General features: G+C 56.2%; 9 protein-coding genes across 9 annotated transcripts; 5 read left to right on the plus strand and 4 right to left on the minus strand.

Moving 5' to 3' along the window:
* Positions 1-542: 542 nt before the first annotated feature.
* On the plus strand, positions 543-3,061 carry K452DRAFT_308987 (uncharacterized protein; the record flags this gene model as incomplete). The annotated part of the gene is made up of 4 exons (XM_033543208.1): positions 543-837; positions 892-1,682; positions 1,730-2,044; positions 2,093-3,061. The coding sequence occupies 4 exons, from the start codon at positions 543-545 to the stop codon at positions 3,059-3,061; spliced, it is 2,370 nt and encodes a 789-aa protein (XP_033396909.1).
* A 721-nt stretch (positions 3,062-3,782) lies between these two features.
* K452DRAFT_36270 (uncharacterized protein) lies at positions 3,783-5,121 on the plus strand. Its single transcript, XM_033546526.1, has 2 exons — positions 3,783-3,984; positions 4,065-5,121. Coding segments are annotated over exons 1-2 (954 nt in total). The 5' UTR covers positions 3,783-3,983; the 3' UTR covers positions 5,018-5,121.
* Positions 5,122-6,319: 1,198 nt separating this feature from the next.
* On the plus strand, positions 6,320-9,050 carry K452DRAFT_250940 (uncharacterized protein). The gene is made up of 4 exons (XM_033538193.1): positions 6,320-6,400; positions 6,451-6,519; positions 6,575-7,226; positions 7,278-9,050. Exons 2-4 carry the CDS (start codon positions 6,517-6,519, stop codon positions 8,852-8,854), a joined length of 2,232 nt encoding a protein of 743 aa, XP_033396911.1. The 5' UTR covers positions 6,320-6,400; positions 6,451-6,516; the 3' UTR covers positions 8,855-9,050.
* A 1,889-nt stretch (positions 9,051-10,939) lies between these two features.
* K452DRAFT_287909 (uncharacterized protein) lies at positions 10,940-12,779 on the plus strand. The gene is made up of 7 exons (XM_033540556.1): positions 10,940-10,998; positions 11,112-11,237; positions 11,309-11,383; positions 11,454-11,657; positions 11,728-12,187; positions 12,243-12,443; positions 12,507-12,779. The coding sequence occupies exons 1-7, from the start codon at positions 10,957-10,959 to the stop codon at positions 12,608-12,610; spliced, it is 1,212 nt and encodes a 403-aa protein (XP_033396912.1). The 5' UTR covers positions 10,940-10,956; the 3' UTR covers positions 12,611-12,779.
* A 148-nt stretch (positions 12,780-12,927) lies between these two features.
* Positions 12,928-13,842, minus strand: K452DRAFT_359004 (uncharacterized protein). The gene has a single exon (XM_033546235.1). The coding sequence runs from the start codon at positions 13,520-13,522 to the stop codon at positions 12,977-12,979; it is 546 nt and encodes a 181-aa protein (XP_033396913.1). The 5' UTR covers positions 13,523-13,842; the 3' UTR covers positions 12,928-12,976.
* Positions 13,843-14,197: 355 nt separating this feature from the next.
* Positions 14,198-16,348, minus strand: K452DRAFT_359005 (uncharacterized protein). Its single transcript, XM_033546236.1, has 2 exons — positions 14,701-16,348; positions 14,198-14,650 (listed from the first exon to the last, which is right to left on the minus strand). Exons 1-2 carry the CDS (start codon positions 16,257-16,259, stop codon positions 14,320-14,322), a joined length of 1,890 nt encoding a protein of 629 aa, XP_033396914.1. The 5' UTR covers positions 16,260-16,348; the 3' UTR covers positions 14,198-14,319.
* A 104-nt stretch (positions 16,349-16,452) lies between these two features.
* K452DRAFT_287912 (uncharacterized protein) lies at positions 16,453-17,516 on the minus strand. Its single transcript, XM_033540557.1, has one exon. The coding sequence runs from the start codon at positions 17,473-17,475 to the stop codon at positions 16,516-16,518; it is 960 nt and encodes a 319-aa protein (XP_033396915.1). The 5' UTR covers positions 17,476-17,516; the 3' UTR covers positions 16,453-16,515.
* Positions 17,517-17,697: 181 nt separating this feature from the next.
* Positions 17,698-18,196, plus strand: K452DRAFT_271875 (uncharacterized protein; the record flags this gene model as incomplete). Its single annotated transcript, XM_033539060.1, has 3 exons — positions 17,698-17,805; positions 17,876-17,986; positions 18,041-18,196. Exons 1-3 carry the CDS (start codon positions 17,740-17,742, stop codon positions 18,194-18,196), a joined length of 333 nt encoding a protein of 110 aa, XP_033396916.1. The 5' UTR covers positions 17,698-17,739.
* Positions 18,197-18,245: 49 nt separating this feature from the next.
* Positions 18,246-19,725, minus strand: K452DRAFT_298606 (uncharacterized protein; the record flags this gene model as incomplete). Its single annotated transcript, XM_033542134.1, has 5 exons — positions 18,246-18,533; positions 18,586-19,250; positions 19,300-19,405; positions 19,453-19,606; positions 19,652-19,725. 5 exons carry the CDS (start codon positions 19,723-19,725, stop codon positions 18,246-18,248), a joined length of 1,287 nt encoding a protein of 428 aa, XP_033396917.1.
* Between the last annotated feature and the right edge of the window lie 646 nt (positions 19,726-20,371).

Consider the following 20,371-nt stretch of genomic DNA (forward strand, 5'->3'; position numbering starts at 1 on the left):
GCGCGCCCTCCCACCTCACCGGCGGATGCGCGACGCATTACGTGTGTCTCCCACGCGACGCCTGCCCGACCCCAAGCCGTAGCGCTACCTCGAGAATTACGCGTGTCGCCTGCATCGCGCACTTGTCCGGATCGTTTCACTCTGTCATCTGCTGACCTCCGATCGCAAGTCAGCACCGGCACTTGCCGCGCGCCGTGGTACCCGTGTTGCATCGCAGGCCCTTCGACGAACTCATTTCGTCGCCTTCACGCTGCGCCTGCAATCCGCTTCGCCTCCTTTCGACGGCGTTGCGCGGCTCCGCCACGCCCCTCCACGCTCGTCGAGTCGCCAAGCGAGGTCGGGTCCCGCAATTGCATGACGTCTCGCTCGGCCCACGCCTGAGGATACTTTTGGAAGCGCCTTTGCAGACGGAGTTTTGATCGCGTCGAGAGCCTGGTGCTAGCTACGCTACTGGACACACGCGCACGGCCGAGGGGTCGCTCTCTGAAGGCCACGGGAGCCAGATCGCGAAGCCGACCTTCTAGGGCGGCGACGTGATGATGATGGCCTCCACCTATCCAGGACATCACGCTGGCGGCCTTCAGCAACCCGGCATGGCTCATGCCCACCCTATGGGCCCCGGACCGGGCCCCAATCCCGGACAGCCCATGGGACAACCGATGCAGATGCATCCTGGCGTGTCTGGCCCGAACGGTCCGCACGTCACTCAGGCTGGCCCGATGATGGGCATGCAGCCGGGTGTTGGAGGCCCGGGAGTGGGACCCAACGCGCATGCGCTATCACACCTCACTCCGCAAGCCCACATGTTTCACCAGCAACAACAGCAGATGCAAGCTTGTAAGTGAACCCATCCTCCTTGCGCGCGCCATCGCTGCTAATATTTAAAAACAGTCGCAAACAACCCAGCGCTCGCAATGCAGCGGCAGGCCATGTTGCGCCAACAAGCTCAGCAGCAACATATGATGCAGCAACAGCAGAACGGAATGGCCATGGGCTTTCCCAATGGCGGGAACCAGGCGATAACGCCGCAACAGATGGCAGCAATGCAAGCCGGCAACCCTCAATTTCAGGTTAACCTGCCGCCGCATATGCGTCAGCAGCTGGCCCAGCAACAGCAAGCCATGCAAGCACAACACAATCAAGCGCAGCAACACGCGCAACAACAGCAGGCCATGGCTCAACATATGGCTATGCAGCACGCTGCATCGCAGCAGAGCAATTCGGGACAAGGTGGTCCCCCGAGTCAGCAAGGTTCCCAAGGCCCACCGGGCCAAATGAGACCGCAACCGCCCATGCAGCCAGGGCACGAAGCGCAAGCTTCGCCCGCGCAGCCACCGAGCCAACATCACACTCCGCAGCAGACGCAATCTCAACCGCACCCTCCACCCCAGCCTGCACCGACCCCCCAGCAGCAAAACCCCCAGCCACCGGGGCCACCCCAGCAGCCGCCGCCGCAACAACAGCCGCAGAACCCACAGCAGTTGCAACAGCAGCGGCAACAACAGCAGGCCATGGCGCAACGGCAAACAATGATGCAGCAGCAGGCTCAAGCTCAGGCGCAAGCTCAAGCCCAAGCCGCAGCACAGGCGCAGGCGCAGGCGCAGGCGCAGGCTCAGAACAGGATGTACGGGACGACTATACTCAAATTATTACAGCTCGCAGACCATTTGAGTCGTTACTCGGTAAGTACACACCTCTATTTATCGCTTTTCGCCGCTGATTTGTGTAGGCGGTTCGGCAGGCAAACGCGTTAGAAGGTTGGAAAGCTTTCGTCTCGCGCTTTTTCTCCGAAGACGGTGTCTTCAAACAATCATTGCTGGACTACGCGCCCACCATGGCTCCTAGCCCCAGGCCACCCCAACCAAAGAACTTTGAGATATGTTATCCGTCGATAGCTCGATACTTCTACACGCAGTTTCAGTGTGGCGTCGAGAACATACAGATGACGATAGATGGAGCCCAGGAGAAGGAGTTCGGGACCAACTGTCACTACGTGGAAAGCAATCGGGCCAAGTTCATCTACTGGTACAGGAACGGGTGCCAGGTACGTACCTCGATGAGCCTCTTTCAAGCGGTCGCTAATGCAGAATAGGTTGTGAGCACCGGCAAGCTCAGCGCGACGTTTGACCAAGAGGACAAGATCACATTGCTCGTCTTCGAGACGCAAGACCACTCGCAGTACCTGCCACGCGCGGCCATTGACAGTCTCTTCGCCCACAAGTCGCCAATGCAGAATCAGTCACCTAAGATGAGCAAGAAGAACGCGCCCAACCAGAGGAACCGGCAGGCGCCCGAGGCCAGCTTGGTCAAGGACGATTTACCCGAAGCACCTGTGTCGACCTGGGGCGTTCCGGACCCCGTCCTCCAGTTCCTAGAAGTAGGTGCCATAGACTCCGCTACGCCGAGCATAATTTCACCTAACCCAAGACTGCAGGTCAGCGAGACTCTGTATAATATGCAGGAACTCTTCGCTCACTACCACACGAATCCTGGCAACACGCCGTCACAAGCCATGAACAGTTTGGTCGCGTCGCTGAAACCTCAACAGATGCAGCCCGGCCTGCCACCGAGCCATCTCCAGCAACACCCGAATCCAAACCCGCAGATAAACGTTCCGCCAAACGCCCAGGGAAACCCTGGCAACCTTCCACCAGGAGCGCGCACGCCTTCCGGAACCATGATCCCGGGAAACCCCAACATGCAGCCTCAGCACCCTAACCAGCAATTCATGTCTCCCCACATTGCGAATCTGCAGTTTCCTGGAAACCTCAACCCGGCCGTAAACGGTTCGCCTCATCTGGCCGGTCAGACGCATACCCCTTCTCCCGCGATGGCGCACATGGCAGCGCCGGGGCTTGTGGCGCAGCACAGCCAGCAAGGGCACAACAGCGCAGGACAGAGCGCAAACACCAGCCCTAGCGTTAGCAACAAGAGACGGCGGGCCTCGGTCAAGCAGGAAACCGATGACGGCGGCGGAGACATGAACGGGGGCGCCGCCAAGGTCAAACCGAGCCCGAGAATGGCCAACAACAGCAAGAGGGTCAAGGGCAACCCGAGTTGATGGCTCGCACGCGTCGCCACGACAAAAAGCTTCGCTCAAGCCTCCGCGGGACGAGTTGATGATAACGGATCAAGAAGAAAAGTTCTGAGCCGGCGCGGACGGCGCGCCGGCTTGATAGAGACGGGAGGGCCGTGGCGCCGGCGGCCATCACGCGCGGGTGTGTTGCGGGATCATCATAGGATACCCCAGCCTGCGAGACGGCGCGCGGTGGGAGGCCGCGGGGCCAGGTTCAGGAGTTGGGCCAGGAGGGCGCGGCGGATCGAGTTTCTGTTCATCTTGGGTATAGCTTGCATGACATTTGGCAAGCGGCGTGGGGTTTACGGGACTTGATGATTGTTGTGCATTTTTTGTCGCTTTTCCGTTTTCCTCGTGTCCGAGCTTGCAGGAGTGGTGTTTATTTCCCTTTTTTTTTACTTGGTTTTCTTTCCTTTATTGCTTGCTTGTTAGCCTGATGCAAAGCTGCCGAGAGTCGAGCGTGGGCGTTAGTCGGGGCCTCTTGGGGCCACGGATCTATCCATGCCTCTTTATTGCTACATAATCGGGGCGAGGGTAGTCGGTCTTGTATATTAGGCGACATGCGAAGGCGCGCGCCGGGCTTGGCGCTCACGAGTGGTATCTACCTGTGCTAGTGTTTCGTGATGATGTGCTGCGGTGCGGGCCGCAGAAGGAGTCGTTCGAGAGTGGAGCGGGGAAGCCGGCCACTGCACGTACCGGGGGGGCTCGCCGCAGAGCCGCATCGTTAGTACCCACTACCCGCCCCGAGCTGCTGCTGCCAACTGCTCCCGCTCCCACCGGCGCGCACCATGTGAAGCGCTTCCTATAAATCGCGCCGACGCCCTCGACAATTGCCCGCTCGTGCATTGCGATCATTTCCCGCCACGCTACGACTGCCACCTCTGCTACAGAGCCGACCTGCCCGACCAGTAAGCCCCCCGTCACCTCGCCTGCAGCCCTGTGGCCCGGCAAGGCTGAGGGTAGAGAAATGCTGACGCCTGCGCTGCAGTGGACGACAGTGCCCCCGCCCCGCCGCATCGCTCCTTGGCCCCCGGCCTGCAGCAAGCCGCCTACCAGAACCCGCTGGCCTTGTGGTCCAGCGACTCGTCCGGGGGCCTGACGGAGCGCCTGGCTGCACACTACTCATTGCCCGTTGTGCCGCACACCAGAGACGGCCGAGACGCCGATCAAGGCGACGACGACGACGGATACCTTTTCGACGACACGGCCTGCCCGACTCTCTCGTCGATGGCGCCCGGCTCCCGCGCCACTCAGACGCTGTCCATGATCAGCCAAACCCAACCCTCACATCGCACCACTACCACGACGGCCTCGGCCTCTGACTCAATCTCGCTGCTCTCGTACGAAGCCCCTCCCTCGCTCGCCTCGACGAGCGTGTCCTCCCGCCCCGACAGCTCTGTCGACACCGCTTTGGCGAGCCTGGTTCCAGGCTACGACTTGCTAGAGGAAGGCCCAGATGCCGTGCTGTACGCGCCCACGGCCACCAGCCCCGAGACGCGCCTATTGCCCGTCTACGAGTGTAGTTTCGACTTCTTACGCTGCCGCCAGGCTTACAGCGCGGCGAATGTACCAGACCCAGAACGCGCATGGCGCACCCACGTTCTCTCTCACTTTGGAGGGCAGCCACCCCCGCGCTCAGTGCGCTGTCCGCTGTGCGATAACTTTGAGTACACGGACCAGACGCCCGGTCGTGCCTGGGAAAAACGTATGACGCATATTGCGGAGCACCATCGCGCCGGGCACACGTTGGCTACGGCGCGCCCGGACTTTCACCTCTACCAGTATCTCTGGCAGAAGCGCATTATTGATGATGCGGAGCTGAAGGAGCTCAAGGGCGGCAGTGCGACAGTGAGCGGCAACGGCGGTGGGACGTTCCATCGCACCCAAGGTAGCCGTGTTGATGAGCGGACACGCCGGCGTCCGCTGCACCCCCGCCGCTGATCGTGAGTTAATGCCGCTCGTCTCCAACGTCTGGCTTGCGGATGGGCCAGCTGTTTCGGTGCGAGCACTGCTCCCTTTCATGTTTTTCTTGTCCCTTCGATTGTGCAGAAATTGATATACCCACACCTACTTCGTTACGGCCTCAGTTCGGATACCCCATTTGCCCCTTTCTATTCCCAAAATCACTGTATTTCTTCCAGCGCTTGGAATGTCAGCCAGGCGGGGAGCCAGCCCAGAAGTTGGTACGCAGACATCTTGTTCTGCTTGTCCTTTTCAGATATACACGTACACTTATTCGTCTCCTGCTATCTCACCTCTTGACGCATTCGTCTTGGCTTTTTTCTCATCTATGCATGTAGTGTCTTACCCTCTTCTTGTCTTCACTTCATCTGGCCTGACGATAACGACATCATTAACAAGCCGCCACGATACCGCAACCCAGACACCCGCACGAGGCGACCCTCATTGCGCAGCACTGTTTACGCTAGAGCATTTCTTCGCCTATTCTTCCCGCTCTTCTTTTTCTCCTCTTCATACGCTTGGATAGTCTGGTCAAACAATTCAATTTACTGTGCCCCGCTCCATTCTGTCCCGTTTTGACCTTGTTCGACGTCTGCAACTATTCGTTTGTGCGGGGTATATGGCGGTGCATCAGAGTGGGATGCGCTTTCCGTGCTTGAGCTTTGGAGCCGTAATACGTTGCTTCCATATGCAGAGGAAGCCGCGTGCTTGTGGTTGTAATAGTGAGATTGCTCATTGCGGTGTGTGTGCTTATAAAATCGTAGTTTCGTAGGGCGCGTGTGTGTGGTTTGCCCATGCTTATTATTTACAAGGACCCGAGAACGCCACAACGGAAGGCCGTGGAGTCAGTGCGGAAGCTTTGACATCGATGCAGCGCCTCTTGGACAAAGCTGGCCAATGAAAATACTTTGCGCTGCCATAGCTTCCGCAAATGAATATCAGCCAATGATAGACTCAGGCCTTCATATGCAGTACTACGACGTAATACGGGTCGATTAGCAAAGTCTGTTCCGCAGGCCAATAAAGGCTCCCTGTTGGGGTGGCCGTACTTACGAAGGCAGCAATATTGCTATGGTGACTCACCAGCACAGGATCTTATATAGGTGGGAGTCTTCTACCCTTTCGATCTTGGACACAACCAGCAAACGACCCTTTCCAATGGACATGAGCAGCTCAGGCAAAGAGCCACCTGTGGCTCGAGCTATCAAAATCATCCATTACCTCTCCCCGTTCCTTGTTGCATTGTACTATGCTTCTGCAACCTTTTTTGTAGCTTGCACATCGAGAGGTGCTCGATCCCGGGTTAGACGTACACAGAGCAAAGAATCATTTTGGATCTTGCTCGCTGTCACCTTGACATTCGTAAGTCTACTGAGCTGACTTACTTGGGTAGTAACTAATAATCACATCAGGTTGGAGAAGCGGCAGCTAGTGGCGCTCAAAGCTTAGTCCATCGAAGTCCGGTTCCTCAACACCATATGGTGAGTTTCGGTCTTTATGTCCTTTACCATGACCTCCTCTAAGTTTTGCCTCAAGATATACATATCAACCTCGCTCTGTGTTTGGGGATTCATGACAGTATCGTTCTCCTCACCTCCGATGTGGCATGTCTACCTTGGCACCTGGCTCCTCAGTACTGTTCTCGACATAACCCTTTTTGGCCTCTCCGTCACCACCTATGACTGGAATGATCCCTGGAATGTTGCCTTGGCCTCTATCCAGCTCGTCAGGCTTATACTTCTCATCACCTTACTCCTTGCTGTGATTTTCAGGCTCAACACATCCATGGATCTGAAAGACAGCATCGGCGAGGAGAGTCAACCTTTGATGAGGGATGGTTATGATGGAATGGACAGCTCTTCGCAGGCCAACGTCCCATACGGCACCCTTAACTCTTCGTCCACAACGTTAAGCACCGACGACGAAGATGAAGATGAAGATGAAGATGAAGACGATAGGAAGATGCGGAAAATCCAAAAGCGTCGTCTGGAAGAGCAAGGCGGCTGGTGGGGATATCTTAAGGGCTTTAAGATACTCCTTCCGTACATCTGGCCCTCTAACAACCGGCGAATGCAGCTTTGGTTGGTCGTCATGGGTCTATCAATTGCAGCGGAGCGTGTATTCAACGTACTTATCCCTCGGCAAATGGGGATTATTGTCGATGCGCTTGCGAAGACAAGCACAACCGGTAACTCCCTTATAAACAGCTCTTTAGTGCGACACAAGCTAACACTCTTAGGATACTTTCCATGGAAGGAGCTGCTTATTTGGGCCGCGTTACATATAATCAACGTCTCGGCCGGCTATGAACTTTTCAAATCACTGGCCAGCTTCCGCATCTCTTCATATGCCTACAGGCAACTCACAGCGGCAGCTTTCAAACACGTCATGAGCCTCTCAATGGACTACCATACCGGAAAGAGCACCGGGGATCTTTTGAAAGCGATTGAGCAGGGTTCCGACATCAACTCGATCCTGGAAGCATTCCTCTTTCAGGGTGGACCGCTGATAATAGACCTTATTGTTGCGGCTGTCTACCTTTCCTCGGTCTTTGATGTTTACATGGCATTTATTATAGCCATCACCACCGGCTCTTATATCTATCTTGGCATCCAAGGTACAAAATACCTGAACCCTAAAAGACGGGATCACAATGCCAAAAGCCGCAAAGAAAACGAGATTCTTTACGATTCGGTTAGCAACTGGCAGACAGTGTCTTACCACAACCAGCATAAGTTTGAACAGGAGCGATACGCCAAAGCCGTCGAGGCTAACACGACAGCCGACCTTGCGTACTGGGACTCGTTCAGTTACATTGAGTCAGCCCAGTCATTCATCATGATCCTTGGCCTCTTAGTCGCCAGCTTCTTTGCAGCGTCTAGGATCTACACCGGCATAGCGCCCATTGGCGACTTTGTCCTTCTAGTCACGTACTGGAACTCGATCGAGTCGCCGCTCGGAAACCTGATCTTCACCTTCCGGCAAACGGCGTCTCACTTCATCAGCGCGGAGCGACTGCTCGAGCTGCTGCAGACGAAGCCGACAGTAGCGGACAAGACGAACGCCAAGGACCTGGAACTCAAAGACGGGCGCGTCGAGTTCTCGGGCGTGTCGTTCGCGTACGACGCGCGCAAGCCCATCCTCAAGGACTTGAGCGTGGCCGTGGAGCCCGGGCAGACGGTCGCGCTGGTGGGCGAGACGGGAGGCGGCAAGTCGACGACGTTCAAGCTGCTGATGCGCTTCTACGACGTGGCGAGCGGCAGCGTGCGCATCGACGGGCAGGACGTCCGCGACGTCACGCTCAGCAGCGTGCGCGCCGCGTTCGGGGTCGTGCCGCAGGACCCGTCGCTGTTCAATGACACGATCATGAACAACATCCGGTACGCGTGCCCGGGGGCGCCGGACGAGGCCGTCTTCGCCGCGTGCAAGGCCGCCGCCATTCACGACAAGATCCTCTCGTTTGCCGATGGCTATGCGTCGAAGATCGGCGAGCGCGGCGTCCGCCTCAGCGGCGGCGAGCTCCAGCGCGTCGCTATTGCGCAGGTCATCCTGAAGGCGCCGAAGATCGTCTTGCTGGATGAGGCGACTAGCGCTGTTGATTCGAGCACGGAGAAGGAGATCCAGGAGGCTTTTAGACGCTTGAGTAAGGGAAGGACGACGTTTGTTATCGCGCATCGGCTGTCGACGGTTATGCATGCGGATTTGATCCTCGTTATTAATGATGGCCGGATTGTCGAGCGTGGGTCGCATGCTGAGTTGTTGGAGATGAAGGGGGAGTATCATGCGCTGTGGTCGAAGAACACGGGCGATATTTAGGAGGGAGTGGTTGGAAGATGGGCTTTTGGGGTGCGTGCTTGTAGGTTTTGGATGGAATGTTGGAAGTGAAAAATTTTGGTGTTTGGTTTTGGTTGGTCGAAGGTATTGGAGTTCTTGGTCTCTTCGTGTAGTATAGAAGTGTTCATTTGTGTGTTGGTAGGGGATTGCCTATATATATCTCATTCAAGGATGGTTTAAACGACATCAACCAGTTTTCTACTCTTAATACACAGTCCGTTGATTCGAGTTCTCTGCTAAAATAGAAGTAGCTAGAGTTATTCTAGCATTTGAAGAGGATGACCCGTTCAAGGAGGACAGATTCGGAGCACGAAGCGATTCACTGATATCCCACACCGCAAAAAAGCCATTTCCAAACGAACCCTTCTGCTCTATCACGTCCTTCGCACCGAACTCGTCATCCCAGCATCGAACGATGTCTCAGCAAATATTATAGGCACGACGTCAGCCACCGCCGCGATCGCGGCTTAAATAGTGAGCACGCGGCGGCACAAGAACTGGCTTCAGGCCTTTGACGAGCGCAGAAGCTAGATGTCGTCGAAGAGGAGTTAACAATATGCGTCAGAAAAGAAAATAATGCGATACACGGGGGTGGTGTGGAGATTGCGTTAACGACACCAGCAACAATTATAGCAACTCCCCCGAGGCTCCGGGTAGTATGCGTGTGGGTTATCATTTTCCGTTCGTTTGTTCATCTTCACCATTAAATCCAGATGGTCATTGGCATCGTACACAGGCTAGATTCACCAGTGATATATTGGTTAAAGCCAAGCTGTTGGTCAATGGTCAGTGGCGCTGCGGCAGCGGGCGCGACGGACCGCCGTTAGCATTGATGTATTTCTGCCCGGTATGATGTATGGTGTCTTTGTAGCACCACTCGCCGGTTGCTTAGCTAGCTGCTGTTGAGAGAGAGCGAGATGGCTTACTTAACTGCTCCTCGGTATTTCATGGTAGAATTAAGTACTGCTACCGCTGCCTAGTACTAATAAAATACTCAGTAAAGTGTGTTCTTCGCCACGAGTATGCTTTTGCAGTCAGTAAATACCGACGGTGGTGTTTTTCCAGTAGATAGTTCGCCAGTTCGCGGAAGCGTAAGTAGTTTTTCATATATTGCTCTGAATCTCATTTCCGGCTTGGTTTTCTTCTTCTATCTAGGCATCTTCACCAAAAACATAAAGTCGTCGTTTTAGAGAGCCATCTTCGTTGCTATTTATACCCGATATCCCATGCCACTTAAGCCTCCTGACACCTAAGCCTGGGAAATCCGCACCGCGAGAACATTCTACAACGTCGAATTACCCTATTTCACGCTAGGGAGAAGACTTGGTTAAAAGGTATCACTGCCTTGAAGCAAACAAACACTGATAGCTTATAGTTGTCGGAGCGGACGGATCGGCTTTAGAATGCACTAAGCACTAAGCTTCGGCATTATGGGGATTGTGCTAAACAGTCAACAGATAGTAAGAAACTACAGTGCGTCCCAGTGATACAAGAAAACAAAAAACAAATAAAAAAAACAAACAAAGAAAGTCCTCTAAACAAGCTATCCCACCTATGACCAAGACCAAGCTCAACCCCTCGCTCAACGCCGCCTCAAACATTTCCAGCTCCAAACCCGCCGTAGCCTCCGCCCGCGCCTCCACGGAGATGGGCAGTAACTAGGTAACTACGCCGTTAAAGTGGGTGATGGGCAACAAGCCAAGTCAAGCAAGAATACGAAGCCCCGGCTCGGGCCGCAAGCTAGTCAAGCAAGCAACCTAGCAAGTAACCGCGGGCGGCGGCGGCGGGACGAAGCGAAGCCCGAGCCCCGCCGCGGGACCCCCGCCGTAAGCGCAAGCGCCCGCCGAGCATGATTCCACCCGCACAGCAGGCGCTGATCGGCGGGGGGAGCATATATACAAACAGGAGAATCAGGTACCTACGTTTGTAATTACTTCCTGCCGCCGTTCCATACCCCAAACGCTCTTGTGTGCGTCGCCAATCGAAACAGCACGTCCAACTTACCACAAGCCGCGCACAGCATGGCCTTGCCTTCGCCACGCCCCCTCAGCGTCATTATCGTCGGCGCCGGAATCGGCGGCCTAATGGCAGGAATCGGGTTCCGGCAGCAGGGGCACCAAGTCACTGTAAGTAAGGCAGACACCACACCTTCACTCCGTCACTGAGGATATATATTGGTATAGTAGTAGTAGTAGCAGCAGCAGCAGCCTCTAATTAAGTTATTAACGGGCCTTTTCAGATCCTCGAAAAGTCGCATCTGGCCAGCGAAGTCGGCGCCGCGATCCACCTGGCGCCCAACAGCAGCGTGCTGCTCGAGCGAGCCGGGCTGTCACCGAAAGAGTTTGGAGGGACGTTGCTTGAGAGGGTCAGCTTTCTTGCACGGTGACATTTGATATATACATACAGAGCGCACAACGCTGACCTGCAGGCGAGCAGATGGAGAAGCGGACGTCGTCCGACGAGTGCGACTTCGCGCAAGAGTTCGCCGAGGCGCGGAAGGGCTGGCAGGCTGTATGTGTGTGTGTCTGGAAAGCGGAGAGATGATCCCACAGCGCTAACCCGCGGCCTGCCTGTGGTCTAGGAATGGTATCTCGTGCACCGCGTAGACCTGCACAGCGCGCTCAAAGCCGCCGCAACGTCAAGAGGCTCCGACGGCAACGGCAGCCCCGCGCAGCTGCTGACCGGATCCGCGGTCGCGAGCGTCGACGCCGCCACCGCGACCGTGGTGCTGGAAGACGGACGAACGCTCCAGGGGGACGTTGTGCTCGGCGCTGACGGCGTGCACGTTAGTGCTCCCTCCCACCCACCCACCACCTCCCACCGCTACACAGGTAGCTAACGCAACCCGGCTCCAGTCCAAAACCCGGCAGCACGCCGCGCCCGGCGCCCGCCCCGTGCCCTCGGGCAAGAGCTGTTTCCGGTGGCTGCTCCCGCGCGCCGCACTGCGCGCAGACGCGGCAACCAACACAGTGGCCGCGCAAACGGGGACGATGATCGAGTGGGCCAGCGCCGACAGGCGCGTCATCATGTATCCGTGCTCGGGCAACACGCTCATGAACTTCGCGGCGTTTGTGCCGGACGAGGAGGTCGCAGGCGGCGCTGAGGCCGTTGGTGGTGGCAGCTGGAGCCAGACGGCCGACAAGAGCGCCATGCTCGCGTGCTTTAAAGACTTTGCGCCGGGGGTCCAGCGGCTGCTTGAGATGGCGCCGGAGGGAAACTTGAAGGTGTGGCGGATGCTCGATATGCCGGATCTTGGTGGGTGGACGAACGAGCGGTTTGCGCTGCTGGGCGACGCTGCGCATCCGTTTATGCCGTGTGAGATTATAGATCCTGCCTTCCGGGTATGGTGTTGTAACGCTAACGTGAGCAGACTTGGGACAAGGCGGCGCAATCGCCATCGAGGACGCGGCGTCGCTGGCGGCGTTGTTCCCCCTCGGAACGCAGAGGTCAGAGGTCGCGGAGCGGCTGCAGCTGTACGAGACGTGCCGCAAGGAGCGCGCGGACCGCATCCGCCATTTCACGCGGTTGAATGGCAGAGATCCGTCCGGCAAGCAGGGGCCTAGGCCTAGTGGTAAGTGTTGTGTTGCGAGATCGACGTAGTTGTGGACGGACGGGCTTTGCTGATGTTTTGTAGGCGAGGAAGCTATGGCGTTCTTGCGGTACGCTATTTCTCACGACGAGGGGGAGTATTCGTCTAGTATGCTGGAGGAACATCTGCGTGTGAGGTCCAGCTTGTAAGGAAGGGATGGGGGGTGGTAATCCAAGTTGATCGCGCTGGGACGTCAGGTAAATTGTTCGTCCGTGACAGGTTTGTACCAGATTGTGTATATATAATAGTACTGGGTCATCTTTCTTTGAGTAAGGACTGGTGCAATTAAGGACAGAAAATACCAAAATTACTCGAAGAGTTCTTAGATCGTGAAGAGAGTGTTTATCTTAGAAACACACGTAAGAGATAGAAACAGACAAGCCAAAAAGAAACAAAAGAAAAAGACCAAGGTCAGGACAGAAATATTAACTAGAACAAGACATGACAACAGAAGACGTAATAAGTGACCCAAAGCCCCCCCCCCCCACACACACACACTCACCACCCACCCAAGTCTAGCAATTATGCGTCAACCTAAAGCCAAACCCATCCAAATTATTAAACCCCAGCGACCCCACCTTCCCCTCCGCAACATCCATCCTAAATCCCAGACTTGGCTTACACTGTACCGAATTGACGACAATCCTCGTCTCCCTCGCATAATCACTTCGCACATCCGCCGTGCCGATCAAGCTGACCTTGGCCGGGGCATTATTGAACGTATCGCTCGGGCTAACCTCGCGGTCCAGAGAGTAAAAATACGCGCGGCTGTCGCCCGAGTTGTCGACGACGTAGCGTGGCGGGAAGAAGATCTCTAGCTGGCAGCCAAATGCCCCGGCGGGGATGTTGCTGAACTGCACTTCGGTGGAGATGGTCGGGTTTGCCCACGCGTAGCTCACACTGCCAATTGCGAGGTCTGGGTTGCTGCGGTCGAGGCGCGTGAGCAGGGTTGGTGTCTCGATGGCGCAGGCGCGGGGAGTGAGGGCTGCTGCTGGGACGGCGGCGGCGAGGGTGCTGCTTGCGAGCACGAGAGTGCTGAGGAGCGTGGTGGTGGTGTGCATGGTTGTGGTTTTGCGCTGCTGGTTGAGGAGAGGAGAAGGGGAGGGTGTGCTTGCGAGTAGGAATGGATAGATCGGTTTGTAGAGGCGGGCAGGCTCGATGTGCTTGTGATGGACGAAGAGAAGACCCACGCGGACAGCGCAACTTTATATACCCACCGCGACGTCGACACTTCCCGCCATCCATGAGCGCAGTGATGAACAGGGCGGCTCATCCTTGTGAAAACACCCCGTCCCTGCACCCCATCATCCCAGGATGACAGAGTAGCAGTTGCTGGAAAAAATCACCTGTGCCTGGAGACCGACGTCCAACGTGAAAAGTATCCTTCAGAGGCGCAAATTCCTTCTAACGTGAGATGGGAAAGTCGAGAGTCGTGTGATTACTCAAATCCGCCGCCATACCCCGCTAAGCCGCTGTCAGCACGAGTAAAACCCCCCATGCGGGGTTGGTGTAACTGTCTTGAACGCTTCTGGTGATGTTGGATCATGTTGCGTTGAAGTGTCTGGCTGACATGGTGGCGTGCAGGCAGTGTCGTGTCAGCCGCCTCCAGGCTGCAATGGGCCGGCAGTGCTGCCTCGTATGGGAACAAAACGTGACCAATACTCGAGGTAATAATAGCAAAAATTAGTTAGAACACGATAAAGTGGCTTTCGCTGAGCAAGGAAATCATATGTAAACTCATCAATTCATAGTGCTACTTTTAGCCATATTATTATGTGATACAAGGCCACTGCCCAACGCTCAGCATTTGGCCAAATTTTCATCGAAGAAATCGAGAAGTATCAACTACAGCACTTGCTTAACCTCTGAGGTAAGCACGAATGCCCCTCTCGACGACGGCACCGCCGACACCGGCAGCAAGGATGCCCAAGTACCAGGGGTTCGTGACCTCCTTGAGGCTGGGCCAGAAGCTGTTCTTCTCCCGCCTCCATTCTTGGAGCTGTTGGAGCTTGAGAGGGTTCTCCTTGGCGTAGCGCTTCTCCTGGGTCGCTTCGTTTTCCTTGTCACCACCAATGAAGCGCAGGAAGACGTAGTTGGCAACAGGGCCAAGAAGAGCAAGCGGGTGCAGAATGCCAGCACCGTAGAGAAGCAGAGGGAAGGATGCATGGACGAGAGCATCACCAAGGTAGCTGCAGGTTTGTTAGACAAATGTGGATGAACAGAAAGGGGAATGACTTACTTGGGGTGTCTCACGATGCTCCAGACACCTTCGCGGTTGAGGTCATCGCTCTTCTGACGGTGAGACTCAATCTGAGCATCGGCAAGAACCTCGAGGGTAAGACCAGAGGTGAAGAGGAAGATAGCCAAGCTGTGCGCAAGCGTAGCGTAGTCGGGGAGGGGAGACGCAAGGGCATTGCTGACAGGCGCACGGAAAGGAAGCGTGAACGGCAACGCAATGATGGTCTCAATAGCGGCCTCGGGGAGGTACATGCTAAAGAACGCCTTGTTCCAGAAGTTGGGGTCCTGCTTGGCCTCCGTGTAGCGGGGATCGTCCTTGCCGCGAGAAACACCACGAGTAGCAATACGGTAGAAGAGGCGACCACCCCAGGCAGTAACACCGGTGAGGAGGAGCTTTTCGGGGTAGGTCAGAGTCGACCAGGCCGTGGAGAGGGACAGCCCATCGTTGAAAACCCGAGTTCCAATGGCGCTATACCAAGCATTGATGACCTGACCGGAAGGCCAGTACCAGTCCTTGCCCTCAGCACGATCCGTGTACCGAGAGAGGCCGTAAGCGATGACAGAGAGACCCGTCTGAAGGCCGAATGATGGGAGGACAGCTGACTGAAGCAGGCCGACAGAAGTGGCACTGACAGGGTTGACGGGGCGCGTCGAGAAGTGGGAGCCGAGTCTGTCTTGCTCCGCCCCGGAAGGCAGGCTTCCGCGGCTGGACCAGCTCGTGCGGCCCGGGGTAGCTTCGACGGGGTTCTCAGGGCGCCGGCTCCAGTGAGAAGCGTAACGGTCCTGCTCAGCTCCAGAGCCCTCCATATGGGGCCAATGCTTCTTCAGTTCATCCGCAGTCGGACCCTTGCCGCCGAAATAGCCGGCATAGTGGTCTTGTTCAGCACCAGAGCCCTGGGGCATGTGCTTCCTCAGTTCTTCGGCCGACGGGCCCTTGCCGCCGAACCAGCCGCTGTAGTGATCCTGTTCGGCTCCAGAGCCTCTCGGAAGGTGTTCCTGGATCTTATCGGCAGCAGCAGGACCTTTGCCGCCGAACCAACCACCGAAGCGGTCTTGTTCCGCGCCACCAGTGCCCTGGGGGAGATTGTTGTGAATCTTTTCTTGGATCTTGTCGGCAGCAGAAGGGCCTTTGCCGCCAAACCAACCGCCGTAGCGCTCCTGCTCAGCGCCGGAGCCTTGAGGGAGGTTTTCTTGGATCTTCTCGGCAGCGGCAGAGCCCTTACCGGCAAACCAGCCACCGAGACGATCTTGCTCAGCGCCAGAAGCTCTGGGGAGGTGTTCCTGGACCTTCTCAGCAGCCGAGGGGCCTTTGCCGCCAAACCAGCCGCCGAAGCGGTCTTGTTCCGCGCCACCAACGCCCTGGGGGAAGTTCTCGTTGACCTTTTCTTGAATCTTGTCGGCAGCAGAGGGGCCCTTTCCGCCGCCAAACCAACCACCGTAGCGGTCCTGCTCGGCGCCGGAGCCCTTGGGCAGGTTCTGCAGGTTCACCGAAGGCGAGTCCTGCACGGGATTTGAGGGATTGGACCCGAAGTGTGAGCCGTAGCGATCTTGTTCAGCCATGGTGAGATGGATGAAGGGAGGGGGATTGGAGAGAAGAAGCTCGGAAGGGCGGGAAAGGAGGGGTTTTATCACCGTCACACAGATGATTCCATGGCAGGCGCGTCCGATCGAGTGAGCTCTCCGCTTATGACGTATCTTGATGCAATCCGTGCCGCAGGGCTGGGATGCGCTGCAGGGATCAGTGCGGAGAAAGCTCGGTTGCCGCATGCATTCCACGGGCAGTGAGAAGAGGCCGTCAATCCTACAAATCCCTTCCTCAATTGCTCAATTTCAGGAACCCAAAGATTATGTTCAGCAGAAAGCCCGTCACTACTGCGATCTGTCGTCGCCGCGACCACACCCCCTCCTCTCTAAAGCCCCACCCCAGCGCCCCAAGAGGCCAGAAGAATCCCACCACATTGCCGTAGAGCATGTCGTCCAGCCCATTATCATCCGCCCAGCTCGCTGCGCCCCAGCCCCCATCGCCCCCAGCAGTCTCTCCGTCTGCTGTTGCTGTCGTGCCTCCACTGCCCATGCCCTCGTCTAACCACCGGTCCTCGAGAACGCGCTGCTCGGCAACCGAGGGCATTGTATCCGGCGTATGCGTGAAGGAGAGGTTGGCGCGAAACTGCGAGCGGAGAGACGCGACTTCTGCAGCCGTGAAGCCTGTGGAGAGCAGCCTGTCGAAGCCCCGCGGTGCTGCTGTCGTGGATGCGCCCGTCGACAACTTGGGCGCGCCTAACGAGCCTTCTATCTCTGTACCTACTCCTCCTGCGCTTAGAGTAGCATGCGATTGTGATATGGCGGCTTCGAGCGCCGCCTCGGCATTTGCCGCGCTCGTAGCCTCAGCGACCAGGTCAGACGGTGTCAACACATCACCGATGGAGCAGTGTATGTACAGCTTCCTTGGCTCTTGCGCTGCCTCATTGTCCGTGGCTCGCTCCTTTCCCTTGCCTTTGTTCTTGCTTCCATTATCGTCGGACGGTTTCGAACGAGGCGGAGGTGGAGGAGGGAGGCTGAGGCTTGTGGAAAGCGGAGCGGTATCGGCCAAGACCTTGCCGGCATGTATCAAACGGAGGCGGTTAGACGAGTAAGTCGGAGGCAGGTGCGGCCGGATGAGCTGCTTGAGCGAAAGGGCGGTGGTCGTGCGGGTGTTGAAGATGGGCAGAGGCAGGTCCGTAAGAGAGGCCGTAAAGCGGACGATTAGCAAAATCTCAGGCGATAACTCTCCATCCATGATTAACGTAGTGAGTGGATGCTGAACTACTGTCAGCCGGGGTGGTTGAAACACGAGAGGGCAAGCGTGGGTCGATGTGACGGTCCCGATCCGCGGAAAGCGGCCAGGGTCCGACGGACATGCCGAAACGTCATCACGCGGTGTGGGGGGGACCTGCAGCGGAACCCATTATCATCTTTACTAAGCCGACCATATCCTTCGAAGCGGCTCTTCCAGACCCCTCCACTCCAAAGACAATTTTGTGTTATAGCTGCGACCGTCACCATGGCCATCGTTCACGTCGTCTTGTTCCAGTTTAAGCAAACCACCACGCACGACCAGGTTCAAGATGTGAGTTGATTGCATTCTGTACGCAACTCTACATTGTATGCACTTCCAGCTGATCAAAGCAAACACTCAGATCTGTCGCCGATTGGCTGCTTTGAAAGACACCTGCATTCATCCTACCACCAATAAGCCGTATGTCAAGTCTTACGGAGTCGGAAAGAACAACAGCCCCGAGGGCCACGATGTAAATCCCCCTTCTCATATCGCGCATATGCGCTGATCCTAACTCTGTCTCTAGGGTGGCCTAAGCCACGGGCTTGTCGCGGAGTTCGAAAACGAGGAGGATCGGAAGTATTATCTCGAGAAAGATCCGTCGCACTTGGCATTCGTGGCGAGTCTTGACGGTCTGGTCCAGGATGCCCGGGTATTCGATTTTGAGCCTGGAAAGTTTTGATAATGACGACATGGGGTAATCTGAATAATGATGACCGTCCGTTCTACATCTACTTGATATACTTCTTAAGGGCCCTCAAGCGCTCCTGCGCAGTTTCCAACACATCATCGTTCTTGCAAACGGCGAACCGCAGCCAATCTTCCACGATGTGGGCGTTCCCGGGGGTGAAGAACTCCGTCGGCGGGATGGCTGCCACACCGACCTCCTTGATAAGGAACCACGACAGCTTGAAGTCCCGCGGGCGCTCGGCGACGTGAGGGGGAAACTCGTAGTCATCAGGCAGTTGCACCTTGGACATGTTGACCAGGACGAAGTAGCCTCCCTCCGGATCAGAGTACTTTTACAACGTCAGCATTGAAATCTATCGAACAGCATCGGAAGCCACTTACCGGCAGACCAAGTTCATCCCAAATCTTGTTGAACTCGTTCATCTTTCCATGCATCTCGTCCTTTGATTCGTTCCAGAAGTTGTGCTTCTCGGCTTCCTCAAATGCTACAGCAGTCGCCTCCTGCAAAGGACTGACACTGCTGTAGCAAATGCGAGTGTGAGCGGCACTGACATACTTGATCATGTGCTCTGGTCCGATCAACCAACCGACGCGCCAGCCGGTGGCATAGAAGTTCTTTCCACCCGAGCCGACCGTGAGGGTGAGCTTGGCGATCTCAGGCGAAAGCGTCGCTATGCGGGTAAATGGCACATAGTACAGACGGTCGTACACCTCGTCAGAAAGGATGATGATGTTGTTCTTGACACAGAGGTCACCAATAGCTTGCAGTTCCTCCTTAGAGAAGACCTTGCCAATGGGGTTGTGCGGGGTGTTGAGGACAATCATGCGCGTCTTGGGCGTAATGGCAGCCTCGAGCTCCTTCATATCAATAGTCCACTCGGCGGCCGACGTCGACTTAACAGCGCCATCCTTTGGCGGATGCATGGGCACATAGATAACCTTGCCGCCAGGCATCTCGATGTTGGAGATGTACTGGTCGAAGAACGGCTCAAAGACGATGACCTCGTCGCCCTCCTCAATAAATGCCATGAAAGCGCTGAGCATACCTATGGGGAGTCAGCCATGCGTTGCGCTTGGCCTCACGTGTGAACATACCCTCATTGGCGCCAGTCGTGATGGTGATTTCCGTCTCCGAGTTCAAGGTCCGACCGAAGAATGGCGAATAGGCATCCGCAAGCGCCTGCTTTAGGCGTGGGCGACCCTAGAAAGGTCAGCATTTATTGAGCGACACATTCTGTACCTTCGCACCTTGGTAGGAGAGTATTGGTTGCATTCGACGCGGTCCAGCGCGGCCTTTGCGGCGTCGAGGACAAACTGCGGAGGGTTATAGCCGAAGAAACCTTGGCCCATGTTTACGATGGGCTGGATGGGGGAAGCAGCGGCGGCCTCATTGACAATGGACCTATCATCCGTTAGACAAGCTTATGGATATGGACGTCGTACTAACCAGACATCCTGCTTCTGACCCGCGACTCTCTTCGCGGGCTTGAACGGGTCTCTGCGCGCTGGAGTCGCGGACATGGCTCTGGCCAGCGGAGGACAAGGCACCGAAGGAAAACGGAAGATAGGGATTGGGATGGAGCGCGTGGCCGCGAGGGAGGTGAGAGTTTTACGCGACAACAAACTCGTTCTCATGGGGCTGTGGGTTGCGAATGGCACCATCTCTCTCAGCTCTGTCCCTCACCTCGATTACGTGCTGGCGGGGCACGGCCGCACGGACCATGATCGGCTTTTAGCTCTGATAAGGCCGATTATCGGCGCCTTCGCGCTGCCAGTCGCGTTGCCGGAATTCCTTCAACACCAAGACGCGTTCGCAACACTTTCGTTGCGCAACTTTACCACGGTGTCAGGACGTGTCTCAGAGGCTCGCGCACCCGACTCGGGCCGCGCTTGTTTTGTACCGGGGTGTGATGCCGTAAAAGTAGGATCTAGGCTTTGCGTACTGGGCGGATGGGACGTGAGTCTAGGACCGCGCTGCCGTTGAAGGTGACAGGCGTGTGGTGAAGATGGGTACGGTATGGGTATTGAAGTACGACGACTGACGACGTGCAGGGTATGTAAAATAGCCCAGGTAATTTGCCCATTTCTTCTGGGTAGCATTGGATACCGTACTTGCAAAACTATATGCCTTACCCTTTATACTTATACTCTCATGCTTCTTTTTTTT

Source organism: Aplosporella prunicola (assembly GCF_010093885.1).
Source record: "Aplosporella prunicola CBS 121167 unplaced genomic scaffold K452scaffold_14, whole genome shotgun sequence".
Classification (NCBI taxonomy): Eukaryota; Fungi; Ascomycota; class Dothideomycetes; order Botryosphaeriales; family Aplosporellaceae; genus Aplosporella; species Aplosporella prunicola.